The 14,599-nt window shown below is 42.2% G+C and overlaps 1 protein-coding gene across 1 annotated transcript; it reads left to right on the top strand.

Moving 5' to 3' along the window:
- The first annotated feature begins 12,700 nt into the window (after nt 1-12,700).
- On the top strand, nt 12,701-14,151 carry LOC141391020 (hatching enzyme 1.2-like). The gene is made up of 2 exons (XM_073963937.1): nt 12,701-13,655; nt 13,844-14,151. Exons 1-2 carry the CDS (start codon nt 12,804-12,806, stop codon nt 14,045-14,047), a joined length of 1,056 nt encoding a protein of 351 aa, XP_073820038.1. The 5' UTR covers nt 12,701-12,803; the 3' UTR covers nt 14,048-14,151.
- Nucleotides 14,152-14,599: the final 448 nt, after the last annotated feature.

Below are 14,599 nucleotides of genomic sequence, written 5' to 3'. Positions count from 1 at the left end.
GAATAGAGTTTTCCATAGGAAAACTTCAATTCAGCCTGGCTGAATAGAGTTTTCCATAGGAAAACTTCAATTCAGCCTGGCTGAATAGAGTTTTCCATAGGAAAACTTCAATTCAGCCTGGCTGAATAGAGTTTTCCATAGGAAAACTTCAATTCAGCCTGGCTGAATAGAGTTTTCCATAGGAAAACTTCAATTCAGCCTGGCTGAATAGAGTTTTCCATAGGAAAACTTCAATTCAGCCTGGCTGAATAGAGTTTTCCATAGGAAAACTTCAATTCAGCCTGGCTGAATAGAGTTTTCCATAGGAAAACTTCAATTCAGCCTGGCTGAATAGAGTTTTCCATAGGAAAACTTCAATTCAGCCTGGCTGAATAGAGTTTTCCATAGGAAAACTTCAATTCAGCCTGGCTGAATAGAGTTTTCCATAGGAAAACTTCAATTCAGCCTGGCTGAATAGAGTTTTCCATAGGAAAACTTCAATTCAGCCTGGCTGAATAGAGTTTTCCATAGGAAAACTTCAATTCAGCCTGGCTGAATAGAGTTTTCCATAGGAAAACTTCAATTCAGCCTGGCTGAATAGAGTTTTCCATAGGAAAACTTCAATTCAGCCTGGCTGAATAGAGTTTTCCATAGGAAAACTTCAATTCAGCCTGGCTGAATAGAGTTTTCCATAGGAAAACTTCAATTCAGCCTGGCTGAATAGAGTTTTCCATAGGAAAACTTCAATTCAGCCTGGCTGAATAGAGTTTTCCATAGGAAAACTTCAATTCAGCCTGGCTGAATAGAGTTTTCCATAGGAAAACTTCAATTCAGCCTGGCTGAATAGAGTTTTCCATAGGAAAACTTCAATTCAGCCTGGCTGAATAGAGTTTTCCATAGGAAAACTTCAATTCAGCCTGGCTGAATAGAGTTTTCCATAGGAAAACTTCAATTCAGCCTGGCTGAATAGAGTTTTCCATAGGAAAACTTCAATTCAGCCTGGCTGAATAGAGTTTTCCATAGGAAAACTTCAATTCAGCCTGGCTGAATAGAGTTTTCCATAGGAAAACTTCAATTCAGCCTGGCTGAATAGAGTTTTCCATAGGAAAACTTCAATTCAGCCTGGCTGAATAGAGTTTTCCATAGGAAAACTTCAATTCAGCCTGGCTGAATAGAGTTTTCCATAGGAAAACTTCAATTCAGCCTGGCTGAATAGAGTTTTCCATAGGAAAACTTCAATTCAGCCTGGCTGAATAGAGTTTTCCATAGGAAAACTTCAATTCAGCCTGGCTGAATAGAGTTTTCCATAGGAAAACTTCAATTCAGCCTGGCTGAATAGAGTTTTCCATAGGAAAACTTCAATTCAGCCTGGCTGAATAGAGTTTTCCATAGGAAAACTTCAATTCAGCCTGGCTGAATAGAGTTTTCCATAGGAAAACTTCAATTCAGCCTGGCTGAATAGAGTTTTCCATAGGAAAACTTCAATTCAGCCTGGCTGAATAGAGTTTTCCATAGGAAAACTTCAATTCAGCCTGGCTGAATAGAGTTTTCCATAGGAAAACTTCAATTCAGCCTGGCTGAATAGAGTTTTCCATAGGAAAACTTCAATTCAGCCTGGCTGAATAGAGTTTTCCATAGGAAAACTTCAATTCAGCCTGGCTGAATAGAGTTTTCCATAGGAAAACTTCAATTCAGCCTGGCTGAATAGAGTTTTCCATAGGAAAACTTCAATTCAGCCTGGCTGAATAGAGTTTTCCATAGGAAAACTTCAATTCAGCCTGGCTGAATAGAGTTTTCCATAGGAAAACTTCAATTCAGCCTGGCTGAATAGAGTTTTCCATAGGAAAACTTCAATTCAGCCTGGCTGAATAGAGTTTTCCATAGGAAAACTTCAATTCAGCCTGGCTGAATAGAGTTTTCCATAGGAAAACTTCAATTCAGCCTGGCTGAATAGAGTTTTCCATAGGAAAACTTCAATTCAGCCTGGTTGAATAGAGTTTTCCATAGGAAAACTTCAATTCAGCCTGGCTGAATGGAGTTTTCCATAGGAAAACTTCAATTCAGCCTGGCTGAATGGGGGTTTCAGCCTGGCTGAATAGAGTTTTCCATAGGAAAACTTCAATTCAGCCTGGCTGAATAGAGTTTTCCATAGGAAAACTTCAATTCAGCCTGGCTGAATAGAGTTTTCCATAGGAAAACTTCAATTCAGCCTGGCTGAATAGAGTTTTCCATAGGAAAACTTCAATTCAGCCTGGCTGAATAGAGTTTTCCATAGGAAAACTTCAATTCAGCCTGGCTGAATAGAGTTTTCCATAGGAAAACTTCAATTCAGCCTGGCTGAATAGAGTTTTCCATAGGAAAACTTCAATTCAGCCTGGCTGAATAGAGTTTTCCATAGGAAAACTTCAATTCAGCCTGGCTGAATAGAGTTTTCCATAGGAAAACTTCAATTCAGCCTGGCTGAAGAGTTTTCCATAGGAAAACTTCAATTCAGCCTGGCTGAATAGAGTTTTCCATATGAAAACTTCAATTCAGCCTGGTTGAATAGAGTTTTCCATAGGAAAACTTCAATTCAGCCTGGCTGAATGGAGTTTTCCATAGGAAAACTTCAATTCAGCCTGGCTGAATGGAGTTTTCCATAGGAAAACTTCAATTCAGCCTGGCTGAATGGGGGTTTCCCATAGGAAAACTACAATTCAGCCTGGCTGAATGGGGGTTTCCCATAGGAAAACTTCAATTCAGCCTGGCTGAATGGGGGTTTCCCATAGGAAAACTTCAATTCAGCCTGGCTGAATGGGAGTTTCCCATAGGAAAACTTCATTCAGCCTGGCTGAATAGAGTTTTCCATAGGAAAACTTCATTCAGCCTGGCTGAATAGAGTTTTCCATAGGAAAACTTCATTCAGCCTGGCTGAATAGAGTTTTCCATAGGAAAACTTCATTCAGCCTGGCTGAATAGAGTTTTCCATAGGAAAACTTCAATTCAGCTTGGCTGAATAGAGTTTTCCATAGGAAAACTTCAATTCAGCTTGGCTGAATAGAGTTTCCCGTAGGAAAACTTCAATTCAGCTTGGCTGAATAGAGTTTCCCGTAGGAAAAATTCAATTCAGCCTGGCTGAATGGGGGTTTCCCATAGGAGTTTTCTATTCAGCCAGGCTGAACAGAGTTTTCCATAGGAAAACTTCAATTCAGCCTGGCTGAAAAGAGTTTTCCATAGGAAAACTTCAATTCAGCCTGGCTGAATAGAGTTTTCCATAGGAAAACTTCAATTCTTCCATAGGAAAACTTCAATTCAGCCTGGCTGAATAGAGTTTTCCATAGGAAAACTTCTTCAGGCTGAATAGAGTTTTCCGTAGGAATAGAGTTTTCCATAGGAAAACTTCAATTCAGCCTGGCTGAATAGAGTTTTCCATAGGAAAACTTCAATTCAGCCTGGCTGAATAGAGTTTTCCATAGGAAAACTTCAATTCAGCCTGGCTGAATAGAGTTTTCCATAGGAAAACTTCAATTCAGCCTGGCTGAATAGAGTTTTCCATAGGAAAACTTCAATTCAGCCTGGCTGAATAGAGTTTTCCATAGGAAAACTTCAATTCAGCCTGGCTGAATAGAGTTTTCCATAGGAAAACTTCAATTCAGCCTGGCTGAATAGAGTTTTCCATAGGAAAACTTCAATTCAGCCTGGCTGAATAGAGTTTTCCATAGGAAAACTTCAATTCAGCCTGGCTGAATAGAGTTTTCCATAGGAAAACTTCAATTCAGCCTGGCTGAATAGAGTTTTCCATAGGAAAACTTCAATTCAGCCTGGCTGAATGGGGGTTTCCCATAGGAAAACTTCAATTCAGCCTGGCTAAATGGGGGTTTCCCATAGGAAAACTTCAATTCCGCCTGGCTGAATGGGGGTTTCCCATAGGAAAACTTCAATTCAGCCTGGCTGAATGGGGGTTTCCCATAGGAAAACTTCAATTCAGCCTGGCTGAATGGGGGTTTCCCGTAGGAAAAATTCAATTCAGCCTGGCTGAATGGGGGTTTCCCATAGGAAAAATTCAATTCAGCCTGGCTGAATGGGGGTTTCCCATAGGAAAACTTCAATTCAGCCTGGCTGAATAGAGTTTTCCATAGGAAAACTTCAATTCAGCCTGGCTGAATGGGGGTTTCCCATAGGAAAACTTCAATTCAGCCTGGCTGAATGGGGTTTCCCATAGGAAAACTTCAATTCAGCCTGGCTGAATGGGGGTTTCCCATAGGAAAACTTCAATTCAGCCTGGCTAAATGGGGGTTTCCCATAGGAAAACTTCAATTCACCCTGGCTGAATGGGGGTTTCCCATAGGCAAACTTCAATTCAGCCTGGCTGAATGGGGGTTTCCCATAGGAAAACTTCAATTCAGCCTGGCTGAATGGGGGTTTCCCATAGGAAAACTTCAATTCAGCCTGGCTGAATGGGGGTTTCCCATAGGAAAACTTCAATTCAGCCTGGCTGAATGGGGGTTTCCCATAGGAAAACTTCAATTCAGCCTGGCTGAATAGAGTTTTCCATAGGAAAACTTCAATTCAGCCTGGCTGAATAGAGTTTCCCGTAGGAAAAATTCAATTCAGCCTGGCTGAATGGGGGTTTCCCATAGGAAAACTTCAATTCAGCCTGGCTGAATGGGGGTTTCCCATAGGAAAACTTCAATTCAGCCTGGCTGAATGGGGGTTTCCCATAGGAAAACTTCAATTCAGCCTGGCTGAATGGGGGTTTCCCATAGGAAAACTTCAATTCAGCCTGGCTGAATGGGGGTTTCCCATAGGAAAACTTCAATTCAGCCTGGCTGAATGGGGGTTTCCCATAGGAAAACTTCAATTCAGCCTGGCTGAATAGAGTTTTCCATAGGAAAACTTCAATTCAGCTTGGCTGAATAGAGTTTCCCGTAGGAAAAATTCAATTCAGCCTGGCTGAATGGGGGTTTCCCATAGGAAAACTTCAATTCAGCCTGGCTGAATGGGGGTTTCCCATAGGAAAACTTCAATTCAGCCTGGCTGAATGGGGGTTTCCCATAGGAAAACTTCAATTCAGCCTGGCTGAATGGGGGTTTTTCCATAGGAAAACTTCAATTCAGCCTGGCTGAATGGGCGTTTCCCATAGGAAAACTTCAATTCAGCCTGGCTGAATTGGGGTTTCCCATAGGAAAACTTCAATTCAGCCTGGCTGAATGGGGGTTTCCCATAGGAAAACTTCAATTCAGCCTGGCTGAATGGGGGTTTCCCATAGGAAAACTTCAATTCAGCCTGGCTGAATAGAGTTTTCCATAGGAAAACTTCAATTCAGCCTGGCTGAATAGAGTTTCCCGTAGGAAAAATTCAATTCAGCCTGGCTGAATGGGGGTTTCCCATAGGAAAACTTCAATTCAGCCTGGCTGAATAGAGTTTTCCATAGGAAAACTTCAATTCAGCTTGGCTGTATGGGGTTTCCCATAGGAAAACTTCAATTCAGCCTGGCTGAATGGGGGTTTCCCATAGGAAAACTTCAATTCAGCCTGGCTGAATGGGGGTTTCCCATAGGAAAACTTCAATTCAGCCTGGCTGAATGGGGGTTTCCCATAGGAAAACTTCAATTCAGCCTGGCTGAATGGGGGTTTCCCATAGGAAAACTTCAATTCAGCCTGGCTGAATGGGGGTTTCCCATAGGCAAACTTCAATTCAGCCTGGCTGAATGGGGGTTTCCCATAGGAAAACTTCAATTCAGCCTGGCTGAATGGGGGTTTCCCATAGGAAAACTTCAATTCAGCCTGGCTGAATGGGGGTTTCCCATAGGAAAACTTCAATTCAGCCTGGCTGAATGGGTGTTTCCCATAGGAAAACTTCAATTCAGCCTGGCTGAATGGGGGTTTCCCATAGGAAAACTTCAATTCAGCCTGGCTGAATGGGGGTTTCCCATAGGAAAACTTCAATTCAGCCTGGCTGAATGGGGGTTTCCCATAGGAAAACTTCAATTCAGCCTGGCTGAATGGGGGTTTCCCATAGGAAAACTTCAATTCAGCCTGGCTGAATGGGGGTTTCCCATAGGAAAACTTCAATTCAGCCTGGCTGAATGGGGGTTTCCCATAGGAAAACTTCAATTCAGCCTGGCTGAATGGGGGTTTCCCATAGGAAAACTTCAATTCAGCCTGGCTGAATGGGGGTTTCCCATAGGAAAACTTCAATTCAGCCTGGCTGAATAGAGTTTTCCATAGGAAAACTTCAATTCAGCTTGGCTGAATAGAGTTTCCCGTAGGAAAAATTCAATTCAGCCTGGCTGAATGGGGGTTTCCCATAGGAAAACTTCAATTCAGCCTGGCTGAATGGGGGTTTCCCATAGGAAAACTTCAATTCAGCCTGGCTGAATGGGGGTTTCCCATAGGAAAACTTCAATTCAGCCTGGCTGAATGGGGGTTTCCCATAGGAAAACTTCAATTCAGCCTGGCTGAATGGGCGTTTCCCATAGGAAAACTTCAATTCAGCCTGGCTGAATTGGGGTTTCCCATAGGAAAACTTCAATTCAGCCTGGCTGAATGGGGGTTTCCCATAGGAAAACTTCAATTCAGCCTGGCTGAATAGAGTTTTCCATAGGAAAACTTCAATTCAGCCTGGCTGAATAGAGTTTCCCGTAGGAAAAATTCAATTCAGCCTGGCTGAATGGGGGTTTCCCATAGGAAAACTTCAATTCAGCCTGGCTGAATAGAGTTTTCCATAGGAAAACTTCAATTCAGCTTGGCTGTATGGGGTTTCCCATAGGAAAACTTCAATTCAGCCTGGCTGAATGGGGGTTTCCCATAGGAAAACTTCAATTCAGCCTGGCTGAATGGGGGTTTCCCATAGGAAAACTTCAATTCAGCCTGGCTGAATGGGGGTTTCCCATAGGAAAACTTCAATTCAGCCTGGCTGAATGGGGGTTTCCCATAGGCAAACTTCAATTCAGCCTGGCTGAATGGGGGTTTCCCATAGGAAAACTTCAATTCAGCCTGGCTGAATGGGGGTTTCCCATAGGAAAACTTCAATTCAGCCTGGCTGAATGGGGGTTTCCCATAGGAAAACTTCAATTCAGCCTGGCTGAATGGGGGTTTCCCATAGGAAAACTTCAATTCAGCCTGGCTGAATGGGGGTTTCCCATAGGAAAACTTCAATTCAGCCTGGCTGAATGGGGGTTTCCCATAGGAAAACTTCAATTCAGCCTGGCTGAATGGGGGTTTCCCATAGGAAAACTTCAATTCAGCCTGGCTGAATGGGGGTTTCCCATAGGAAAACTTCAATTCAGCCTGGCTGAATGGGGGTTTCCCGTAGGAAAAATTCAATTCAGCCTGGCTGAATGGGGGTTTCCCATAGGAAAACTTCAATTCAGCCTGGCTGAATAGAGTTTTCCATAGGAAAACTTCAATTCAGCCTGGCTGAATGGGGGTTTCCCATAGGAAAACTTCAATTCAGCCTGGCTGAATGGGGTTTCCCATAGGAAAACTTCAATTCAGCCTGGCTGAATGGGGGTTTCCCATAGGAAAACTTCAATTCAGCCTGGCTAAATGGGGGTTTCCCATAGGAAAACTTCAATTCAGCCTGGCTGAATGGGGGTTTCCCATAGGCAAACTTCAATTCAGCCTGGCTGAATGGGGGTTTCCCATAGGAAAACTTCAATTCAGCCTGGCTGAATGGGGGTTTCCCATAGGAAAACGTCAATTCAGCCTGGCTGAATAGAGTTTTCCATAGCCTGAATAGAGTTTCCCGTAGGAAAAATTCAATTCAGCCTGGCTGAATAGAGTTTCCCGTAGGAAAAATTCAATTCAGCCTGGCTGAATGGGGGTTTCCCATAGGAAAACTTCAATTCAGCCTGGCTGAATGGGGGTTTCCCATAGGAAAACTTCAATTCAGCCTGGCTGAATGGGGGTTTCCCATAGGAAAACTTCAATTCAGCCTGGCTGAATGGGGGTTTCCCATAGGAAAACTTCAATTCAGCCTGGCTGAATGGGGGTTTCCCATAGGAAAACTTCAATTCAGCCTGGCTGAATGGGGGTTTCCCATAGGAAAACTTCAATTCAGCCTGGCTGAATGGGGGTTTCCCATAGGAAAACTTCAATTCAGCCTGGCTGAATGGGGGTTTCCCATAGGAAAACTTCAATTCAGCCTGGCTGAATGGGGTTTCCCATAGGAAAACTTCAATTCAGCCTGGCTGAATGGGGGTTTCCCATAGGAAAACTTCAATTCAGCCTGGCTGAATGGGGGTTTCCCATAGGAAAACTTCAATTCAGCCTGGCTGAATGGGGGTTTCCCATAGGCAAACTTCAATTCAGCCTGGCTGAATGGGGGTTTCCCATAGGAAAACTTCAATTCAGCCTGGCTGAATGGGGGTTTCCCATAGGAAAACTTCAATTCAGCCTGGCTGAATGGGGGTTTCCCATAGGAAAACTTCAATTCAGCCTGGCTGAATTGGGGTTTCCCATAGGAAAACTTCAATTCAGCCTGGCTGAATGGGGGTTTCCCATAGGAAAACTTCAATTCAGCCTGGCTGAATGGGCGTTTCCCATAGGAAAACTTCAATTCAGCCTGGCTGAATTGGGGTTTCCCATAGGAAAACTTCAATTCAGCCTGGCTGAATGGGGGTTTCCCATAGGAAAACTTCAATTCAGCCTGGCTGAATAGAGTTTTCCATAGGAAAACTTCAATTCAGCCTGGCTGAATAGAGTTTCCCGTAGGAAAAATTCAATTCAGCCTGGCTGAATGGGGGTTTCCCATAGGAAAACTTCAATTCAGCCTGGCTGAATAGAGTTTTCCATAGGAAAACTTCAATTCAGCTTGGCTGTATGGGGTTTCCCATAGGAAAACTTCAATTCAGCCTGGCTGAATGGGGGTTTCCCATAGGAAAACTTCAATTCAGCCTGGCTGAATGGGGGTTTCCCATAGGAAAACTTCAATTCAGCCTGGCTGAATGGGGGTTTCCCATAGGAAAACTTCAATTCAGCCTGGCTGAATGGGGGTTTCCCATAGGAAAACTTCAATTCAGCCTGGCTGAATGGGGGTTTCCCATAGGCAAACTTCAATTCAGCCTGGCTGAATGGGGGTTTCCCATAGGAAAACTTCAATTCAGCCTGGCTGAATGGGGGTTTCCCATAGGAAAACTTCAATTCAGCCTGGCTGAATGGGGGTTTCCCATAGGAAAACTTCAATTCAGCCTGGCTGAATGGGGGTTTCCCATAGGAAAACTTCAATTCAGCCTGGCTGAATGGGGGTTTCCCATAGGAAAACTTCAATTCAGCCTGGCTGAATGGGGGTTTCCCATAGGAAAACTTCAATTCAGCCTGGCTGAATGGGGGTTTCCCATAGGAAAACTTCAATTCAGCCTGGCTGAATGGGGGTTTCCCATAGGAAAACTTCAATTCAGCCTGGCTGAATGGGGGTTTCCCATAGGAAAACTTCAATTCAGCCTGGCTGAATGGGGGTTTCCCATAGGAAAACTTCAATTCAGCCTGGCTGAATGGGGGTTTCCCATAGGAAAACTTCAATTCAGCCTGGCTGAATGGGGGTTTCCCATAGGAAAACTTCAATTCAGCCTGGCTGAATGGGGGTTTCCCATAGGAAAACTTCAATTCAGCCTGGCTGAATGGGGGTTTCCCATAGGAAAACTTCAATTCAGCCTGGCTGAATGGGGGTTTCCCATAGGAAAACTTCAATTCAGCCTGGCTGAATGGGGGTTTCCCATAGGAAAACTTCAATTCAGCCTGGCTGAATGGGGGTTTCCCATAGGAAAACTTCAATTCAGCCTGGCTGAATGGGGGTTTCCCATAGGAAAACTTCAATTCAGCCTGGCTGAATGGGGGTTTCCCATAGGAAAACTTCAATTCAGCCTGGCTGAATGGGGGTTTCCCATAGGAAAACTTCAATTCAGCCTGGCTGAATGGGGGTTTCCCATAGGAAAACTTCAATTCAGCCTGGCTGAATGGGGGTTTCCCATAGGAAAACTTCAATTCAGCCTGGCTGAATGGGGGTTTCCCATAGGAAAACTTCAATTCAGCCTGGCTGAATGGGGGTTTCCCATAGGAAAACTTCAATTCAGCCTGGCTGAATGGGGGTTTCCCATAGGAAAACTTCAATTCAGCCTGGCTGAATGGGGGTTTCCCATAGGAAAACTTCAATTCAGCCTGGCTGAATGGGGGTTTCCCATAGGAAAACTTCAATTCAGCCTGGCTGAATGGGGGTTTCCCATAGGAAAACTTCAATTCAGCCTGGCTGAATGGGGGTTTCCCATAGGAAAACTTCAATTCAGCCTGGCTGAATGGGGGTTTCCCATAGGAAAACTTCAATTCAGCCTGGCTGAATGGGGGTTTCCCATAGGAAAACTTCAATTCAGCCTGGCTGAATGGGGGTTTCCCATAGGAAAACTTCAATTCAGCCTGGCTGAATAGAGTTTTCCATAGGAAAACTTCAATTCAGCCTGGCTGAATGGGGGTTTCCCATAGGAAAACTTCAATTCAGCCTGGCTGAATAGAGTTTTCCATAGGAAAACTTCAATTCAGCCTGGCTGAATGGGGGTTTCCCATAGGAAAACTTCAATTCAGCCTGGCTGAATGGGGGTTTCCCATAGGAAAACTTCAATTCAGCCTGGCTGAATGGGGGTTTCCCATAGGAAAACTTCAATTCAGCCTGGCTGAATGGGGGTTTCCCATAGGAAAACTTCAATTCAGCCTGGCTGAATGGGGGTTTCCCATAGGAAAACTTCAATTCAGCCTGGCTGAATGGGGGTTTCCCATAGGAAAACTTCAATTCAGCCTGTCTGAATAGGGGTTTCCCATAGGAAAACTTCAATTCAGCCTGGCTGAATGGAGTTTTCCATAGGAAAACTTCAATTTAGCCTGGCTGAATAGAGTTTTCCATACGAAAACTTCAATTCAGCCTGGCTGAATAGAGTTTTCCATACGAAAACTTCAATTCAGCCTGGCTGAATAGAGTTTTCCATACGAAAACTTCAATTCAGCCTGGCTGAATAGAGTTTTCCATACGAAAACTTCAATTCAGCCTGGCTGAATAGAGTTTTCCATACGAAAACTTCAATTCAGCCTGGCTGAATAGAGTTTTCCATACGAAAACTTCAATTCAGCCTGGCTGAATAGAGTTTTCCATACGAAAACTTCAATTCAGCCTGGCTGAATAGAGTTTTCCATACGAAAACTTCAATTCAGCCTGGCTGAATAGAGTTTTCCATACGAAAACTTCAATTCAGCCTGGCTAAATAGAGTTTTCCATACGAAAACTTCAATTCAGCCTGGCTGAATAGAGTTTTCCATAGGAAAACTTCAATTCAGCCTGGCTGAATAGAGTTTTCCATAGGAAAACTTCAATTCAGCCTGGCTGAATAGAGTTTTCCATAGGAAAACTTCAATTCAGCCTGGCTGAATAGAGTTTTCCATAGGAAAACTTCAATTCAGCCTGGCTGAATAGAGTTTTCCATAGGAAAACTTCAATTCAGCCTGGCTGAATAGAGTTTTCCATAGGAAAACTTCAATTCAGCCTGGCTGAATAGAGTTTTCCATAGGAAAACTTCAATTCAGCCTGGCTGAATAGAGTTTTCCATAGGAAAACTTCAATTCAGCCTGGCTGAATAGAGTTTTCCATAGGAAAACTTCAATTCAGCCTGGCTGAATAGAGTTTTCCATAGGAAAACTTCAATTCAGCCTGGCTGAATAGAGTTTTCCATACGAAAACTTCAATTCAGCCTGGCTGAATAGAGTTTTCCATACGAAAACTTCAATTCAGCCTGGCTAAATAGAGTTTTCCATACGAAAACTTCAATTCAGCCTGGCTGAATAGAGTTTTCCATAGGAAAACTTCAATTCAGCCTGGCTGAATAGAGTTTTCCATAGGAAAACTTCAATTCAGCCTGGCTGAATAGAGTTTTCCATAGGAAAACTTCAATTCAGCCTGGCTGAATAGAGTTTTCCATAGGAAAACTTCAATTCAGCCTGGCTGAATAGAGTTTTCCATAGGAAAACTTCAATTCAGCCTGGCTGAATAGAGTTTTCCATAGGAAAACTTCAATTCAGCCTGGCTGAATAGAGTTTTCCATAGGAATTGAAGTTTTCCTATGGAAAACCTTATTCAGCCATGCTGAATTGAAGTTTTCCTATGGAAAACCTTATTCAGCCATGCTGAATTGAAGTTTTCCTATGGAAAACCTTATTCAGCCATGCTGAATTGAAGTTTTGCTATGGGAAAACTTCAATTCAGCCTTACTGAATAGAGTGTTCCATAGGAAAACTTCAATTCAGCATGGCTGAATAAGGTTTTCCATAGGAAAACTTCAATTCAGCATGGCTGAATAAGGTTTTCCATAGGAAAACTTCAATTCAGCCTGGCTGAATAGGGGTTTCCTATAGAAAAACTTCAATTCAGCCGGGCTGAATGGGGTTTTCCATTGGAAAACTTCAATTCAGCCTGGCTGAATAAACTTCAAGAATGCCTGAAACCACGGTGCACCGATTGTTATGATATTGAGATTGTATCATAACATGGGGTATTCACTTGTGTTGGCCAACTGTGGCGTTAACTGGAAATATTTTACGACTTGTCATAGTTCTATTCGATTCTACGTTGGTTGTTGACACAACATGGTGGTGATTGGTTTTGTGTTGTTGTTGCTACTTGGTATTTTGAATGTTTCATGCGGCTCTCGGCATATATATTTAAATGTAGACGATACAAATTGAATAGTTGTGAATTTAGAATTTTCCGAAGAACATTTAAACCATTGGCAATAGAAAGCATGGAATTTATAAAATTTTCAATACTACTTTGTTTGAGTGTTGCAATGACGTGGAGTATACCATTAAATGAGAATCAATTCGGAAGAAACTGTAGGATTTGAAATTGCTAATATTGAAGACTACCCAGAAGACCTATTGTCAAGTAATCACCTTATAAGTGGCATTTCTGAAGGATTTCCACCTATGGAAGATAGTGAGGTTGTAGAAGCTGCGATTAATACAGATCCAGAAACCAGGGATCCCAATGTCTTCGATTTAAGTGTTTATGGTAGTTCACTGTATCGTATACCAGATTATAATAAAACTGCACGACTCCTTGAAGAATACGAAGCCGAAAGTGCAGTTGTTAATCCTGAAGAATTGGGGCCATACTTGGAAGGTGATATCCTGATGCCTCAAACATCAGTTATACTAAAGAACGGCCTTGTCTCTACAGCAACACGCTGGCCCAATGGCATTGTTCCCTATGAAATAGGTGCCCATTTCCAGCGTCGTGACCTACAAATGATACGCAATGCCATAAGGGAATATCATCGCCGAACCTGCATACTTTTTGTCCCTCGTACCACGGAAAAGGATTATATTTCCATTGTAAATGGTAAATCAGGATGTTGGTCATCGATAGGCCGTGTGGGTGGTAAACAAGAAGTGAATTTACAATCTCCTGGTTGCCTGAGTAAACCTGGTACGGCTATGCATGAGCTGATGCATGTTTTGGGTTTTCTTCATGAACAAAATCGTCAAGAACGTGATGAATTTGTGGACATTAAATATGAGAATGTCAAAGAAGCTGCCTATGAAAATTTCAAAAAAGTTTCACCCACCGCGGCGTTTGGAGTTCCCTATGACTATGGCAGTGTTATGCATTATTCACCGAGGGCTTTTTCACAAAATGGTCAACCAACGATTGTGGCTAAGGTAAGTTGGATAAAGACAACAAGTTATTGGGAAAACTTCAATTCATCCATAAGTATTTCGCATAGGAAAAGTTCAATTCAGAGAGAGAGAGAGCAAGGGAGATTAGAATTTCTTTTGTCAAAAATAATCACTTTATCGAACGATGTGTTTCTTTTATTAAATTCTTGTACCTCTTTTTTTTCTTGCAGAACCCCGATGGCAATCGCATTATGGGCCAACGTAATGGCTTCTCACATTTGGATATTGAGAAAATAAATCGAATGTATGATTGTTATAACAAAAATTACAATGACGAAGATCTATCTACAACCCGAACACCATCTGTTCGACGTCCTGGAATGATGGGGAATTTCTTTAATAATCTCATGTCGCGCCTAAGTCCACACGCGTAAATGAAAAAAGTACCTCATTAGTGTTCTTTACATTAGTTAAGTATTTTTATAGACTGAATTCGCATCGAATATCATTTGTTAAAAAAAATTTACATATCTTCCCGCATATATTGTTAGTTAGTTCTTTAAAATAAATAAATTAAATAATAATAAGTAATAAATAATTGAAATTAGAATGATTTTGAAGTACGCAACGTGAAGGTAATTAGATGGTGGAAAAAAGTCCCTTATTTATTTTTTTTTAATTTATACGCGTAAGTAAATGTAGAGTTGTAATGAGGGGATTATTGAGTCTGAATTTCCTCAATGCGAAGGGAGTTTGGACAATTGGTATTTAACGAATCTGACAATATTTGAAGAATAAATCTTTATAAATAAAAATCAAATGTCGTTCGTTGGTAATGGCATCAGTTGACAACTGCTGGACCAATTTGGATAATTCTTTTTGTGAAATGTTCGCCATAACCCGACTTAGGTTTTTATGTAAAGAAAATTTTACCACGTCCACTTCTTTCAATTTCTATATTTTCTACAAAAACTACTGAACCGATT

Source organism: Musca autumnalis, unplaced genomic scaffold, assembly GCF_047663935.1.
Source record: "Musca autumnalis isolate F117 unplaced genomic scaffold, ASM4766393v1 scaffold_1, whole genome shotgun sequence".
NCBI classification, from domain to species: Eukaryota; Metazoa; Arthropoda; class Insecta; order Diptera; family Muscidae; genus Musca; species Musca autumnalis.
Note: the sequence above shows the minus strand (reverse complement) of the source record. Positions and strands in the feature narration are given on the sequence as shown.

Bases quoted from the DNA above. Each gene is read 5' to 3' on its own strand.
- LOC141391020 (XM_073963937.1), top strand. From the start codon at position 12,804: ATGAGAATCAATTCGGAAGAAACTGTAGGATTTGAAATTGCTAATATT. The intron at 13,656-13,843 runs GTAAGTTGGATA...TTTTTCTTGCAG, and splicing joins AACCAACGATTGTGGCTAAG to AACCCCGATGGCAATCGCAT.